This window comes from Hemitrygon akajei, chromosome 5 (assembly GCF_048418815.1).
Source record: "Hemitrygon akajei chromosome 5, sHemAka1.3, whole genome shotgun sequence".
NCBI classification, from domain to species: domain Eukaryota; kingdom Metazoa; phylum Chordata; class Chondrichthyes; order Myliobatiformes; family Dasyatidae; genus Hemitrygon; species Hemitrygon akajei.
The window spans coordinates 117,234,175-117,238,395 of NC_133128.1; the positions used below are offsets into that span (position 1 = coordinate 117,234,175).

The window sequence follows — 4,221 nt, forward strand, 5'->3', positions numbered from 1 at the left end:
AATTTCCACTGCTAGTTTAATGAACAATGGACATACAAGTTCCATAAACCACCAGGGTATCTGATGGCTAGCATTGACAAGCTGGGCAGAAAGGCCTGTTCTATGACTGGACTCCATTCCTGTACGTCTCGTAGTTTGGAGAACATAGAACATTACAGGGACAGGCCCTTTGGCCCACAATGTCTGCACTGAACGCGGTGTCAAATTAAAATTCTGACGCTGTTTGTACAATCTGCCTGTGAACATGTGGGTTTGCTCTGGTTTCCTCCTACATTCCAAAGATGTATGATTTAGTAGGTTGGTTGGTCATTGTAGATCGTCCTGTGATTAGGCTAGGGTTTCTGGGCAGCACAGCTTTTTGGGCTGGAAGAGCCTGTTCTGTGCTGACAAGTGACAGAGAAAGTACGATGAGGTGCTTGATCATAATGAGGTAGATTGTGAGGGTGTGTCCTAATTACTGTAGGGGGAAATAGTTTGATAACAGTGGGGTAGAAGCTGTCCTTGAGCCTGCTCTCGTGGTGACAGGCTTTTATATCTTCTGCCCCATGGTGGGGTGGGGGGGGATTGAAGTGAATGTCCAAGTGGCTGGGGTCTTTGATTATGCCTGCTGCTTTACCGAGGCAGTGAAAAGTGCAGACAGAGTCCATGGAGGGGAGGCTGGCTTCTGTGAACTTTGACAAACAAGAGTAGATCCGCAGATGCTGGAAATCTGAGCAACACACACAAAATGCTGGAGGAACTCAGCAGGCCAGGCAGTGGAAAAAAAGCAGAGTCAACATTTCAGGCCAAAACATCCACTGTTTACTCTTTTCCATAGATGCTGCCCTGCCGAGTTCCTCCAGCATTTTGTGTGTGTTGCCTGTGAACTTTGATATAGTTTTTTGTGTGTGGGGTTTTTGTATTTATCTGTGTTTCTCATTTCCTCATTTTCCTTCCTCGTTGATCATCTGTTACTTTCACACAGTCAGTGGAGGGGAGACTTCTTCCACTGGTCACTGAACTCAGCCATCTCCCATTCCCATGTCCATCGGGCATGAGCAGGGCAAATCGTGGGGCAGAACTGGGCAGGAGAGAGTTCACAACAACTGGTTTCCTAGTCTCCTACAGAGAGCATTAGAGTATGGTACAGCATGGAGGTCAAACTGACCACCACCTCCCGGTCACACTAATCCCATTAGACACCCCCACCCCAGCCCACATCCCAACAGACCATAGAGCAAACAGACAACACAGGACAAGTCCTTCAGCCACGATGTTGTGCCAATCTTTTAACCCACTCCAAGATCAATCTAACCCTTTCCTGCCACGGAGCCCTGCATTTTTCTATCACCCATGTGCCTTTCTAAAAGCATTTTAAATGCCCTTAATATATCTGCCCTTACCATCAACCCGGCAGCGCGTTTCACGCACCCAACCAATCAGATACAATCGGTACGGGCTCAGCGCCAACAAACGTTAACCCCTTCGTCCCCAGGATAATTCTCCTAAACTTCCCCCTGGACCCTCTCCAATGCCAGCATAAGGGACCCATGAACCGCTCAGAAGTCCGGCCGGGCCTTTGCCTTATAAAGCCTCAGCATCACATCCTCCTTCCAATGCTATTGCATCTGGACGGGTTCCAGGAACGTTCAACGGGACTGACACCTGGATTGATTGTGAAGTAGTTGAGAAATCTTCAGAGCTTTTATTTGGAATCTCCTGCGTGCTTTTATTTTTCGTGTTGTGATGACTTTGCATCGGGCCACCGGCAGCGTTAGTTTGGGAACGCAGCCTTCCACTAACCCCTGACTAATTCCGGAGCGGGGTGACGGGCGAGTACCAGTTTCGGATTTACGGACGCTGGTGTTACCCCGGGCGGAGGGTGGACGCCGGGGAGCTGAGACCTCTCGGAGGGGAAGATCTTCAGGCACTCGGGAACCCTTAGCAACGCCAGCGTTGGGCTTCAGCCGAGTGCCCGCGAAGGGGAGGAAGATCGGGGAATCCGGACGTGAGACGGTTCCGGAGGAGTCAGAACTCGTTCCGTTGTGGGGAGCCGGTGTCCCCGCCGTTCGGAGAGCGCCGGTCGCCGGCCGAGACCATGAACGAGAGCTGCCACGTTAACGCCAATCACACGAAAGACTGCCCGAATTCGCACCTGGACTTAATTCGCTGGTTGACGCTGCCTCTTTCCGGCCTCATTGTAGCCGGAAACCTCCTCATCATCGTGGGCATCCTCGCCAACAGGCACCTGCACACCACCACCAACTGGTTCTTCCTGAGCCTGGCGTTCTCCGACCTGGCCACCGGCATCGCGCTGCCCTCCCTGCCCGGTATGAGCCGCAAGCGGCCGCTCGCCCCCCGTTTCTTCTGCTTCTTCGCCCACCTTTTCCCCAATTTCACCGTGCTCTCCCTCCTCGCCAACCTGGTGCTCGTGCACGCTGACCGATACCTCTACATCGCGCGCCCGCTGCGGCACCGCGGCTGGCTGCAGCGACGCGCCCCCGCGGCCATTCTGGCCGTCTGGCTGCTGCCCCTGCTCTTCGCCTCGTTACCGCTGCTGGGCTGGAACGGCTGGCCGCCCCGGGAGGGAGAAGGGGAGTCGTGCTGCTGCCGCTTCAGCCACGTCTTCACGCAGGAGTACATCTACCTGGAAGTCTACGGTCTGCTGATGCCGTCCATCCTGATCACCTGCACCCTGAACGCTTGCCTCCTCCGCCTGGCTCGGAGGCAGATGCGGGACATTCGGAGGCAATACAGGGCGGTGCGAGGCGCCAGGAGCGAGGAGGGGGCAGCAGGGAGCACGGAGGAAGGTGCGAGCCGAATGAAGTGCGCCCAGGAGCGAGGAGGGGACCCGGCGTCGGTGTTGGAGCACCGGCTCAATCTCAGGTACGCCCGCAGCGTCACGGGCTTCCTCCTCATCTTCCTCGTCTGCTGGCTGCCCTACATCGTTCATCTGCACGCCCGCTTCCTGCTGCCGGACGGGGGACTCGACACCCACATCATCCTGTCCTGCCTGGGCGTCAGCAGCGCCGCCCTCGTCCCTTTCGCGCTGGCCCTCGGTAACAAGGAGTACCTCCGGGTGTGGAGACAAGTCTGCTCCAGGGCCCGACGGCGGCTGGGCGAGGGCCTGGCGGCGTTCCCCATGCAGCAAATCGGGGGTTCACGCACCCCACCAGTCCCGGCCGTGTCGCCGGAGGGCAGCGCTGCCCCACATACAGGGGTCGGGTGATCGCAGATCAGGTAAAACCTCACTTCGCTCTCCCCACCACTCTCCCTCCGTTCCTGCCCCGAAAGTTGCCCGGGATCCCACGGTCCCGAGAAGATCAGGGGGAATTCTCCGTCCGGCGTCCACCCCAGGAGGACGGGGGCCACCGTCAGTCACGTTGGTGGCGTCCTGCAGTGTACAATTTTGGTGTAATCCTTTCAACAGCAACAGAACGGTGGAGTGAATCAGCGGGCCGGTCAGCGTCTGTGGTAGGGGAACGGGAGCTCCCGTTTCAGATCAGCGGCACAGGGTAGCTGTTTTTCTCTCTACAGACACCGCCCGACCTGCTCAGCGCCTGGGCCCCTTTTCCTTCCAGCCCTGATGAAAGTTCTCACTCCGAAATGTCGACATTTTATTACCCTCCACAGATGCTGCCGGACCTGCTGTCTTCCTCCGGCACTATCTGTGTGTAAATTGCCTAGAAACTTCTCTGGACCATTTTGTTGTTTTACAAAGGGGTCTATTAAATGTCCCACGAGTGAATCTGCAGATGCTGGAAATAAATAAAAACACAAAATGCTGGCAGAACTCAGCAGGCCAGACAGCATCTATGGGAGGAGGTAATAACGACGTTTCGGGCCGAAACCCTTCATCAGGACTGAAGTAACATGGGACGGTCGAGGGGGGATAAGAAGTGGGGAGAGGGATGAAGTAGAGAGCTGGGAAGTGATAGGCTGGAGGGAAATGGACTAGGGGGAAGGTGGAGAATTATGGGAAATAAAAGAGAAAGAAAGGTAGGGCTGGGGGGGGGGGGGAGATTATAGTGAGGGGGGAAAAGAGAGAGAAAGAGAACCAGACTAAAATAATAGATAGGGATGGGGGTAAGGGGGGGGGCAGGGGTATCCACGGAGGTCTGTGAGTTGAATGTTCATGCCAGCAGGAAGGAGGCTACCTAGGCGGGAGATAAGGTATTGCTCCATCGACCTGCGTGTGGCCTCATCTTGACGGTAGAGGAGGCCATGGACAGACATGTCGGA

The 4,221-nt window shown here is 55.5% G+C and overlaps 1 protein-coding gene across 1 annotated transcript; it reads left to right on the forward strand.

Annotated features, from left to right (window-relative positions):
• The first annotated feature begins 1,669 nt into the window (after positions 1-1,669).
• Positions 1,670-3,823, forward strand: LOC140727345 (G-protein coupled bile acid receptor 1-like). The gene has a single exon (XM_073044618.1). The coding sequence runs from the start codon at positions 2,078-2,080 to the stop codon at positions 3,206-3,208; it is 1,131 nt and encodes a 376-aa protein (XP_072900719.1). The 5' UTR covers positions 1,670-2,077; the 3' UTR covers positions 3,209-3,823.
• Positions 3,824-4,221: the final 398 nt, after the last annotated feature.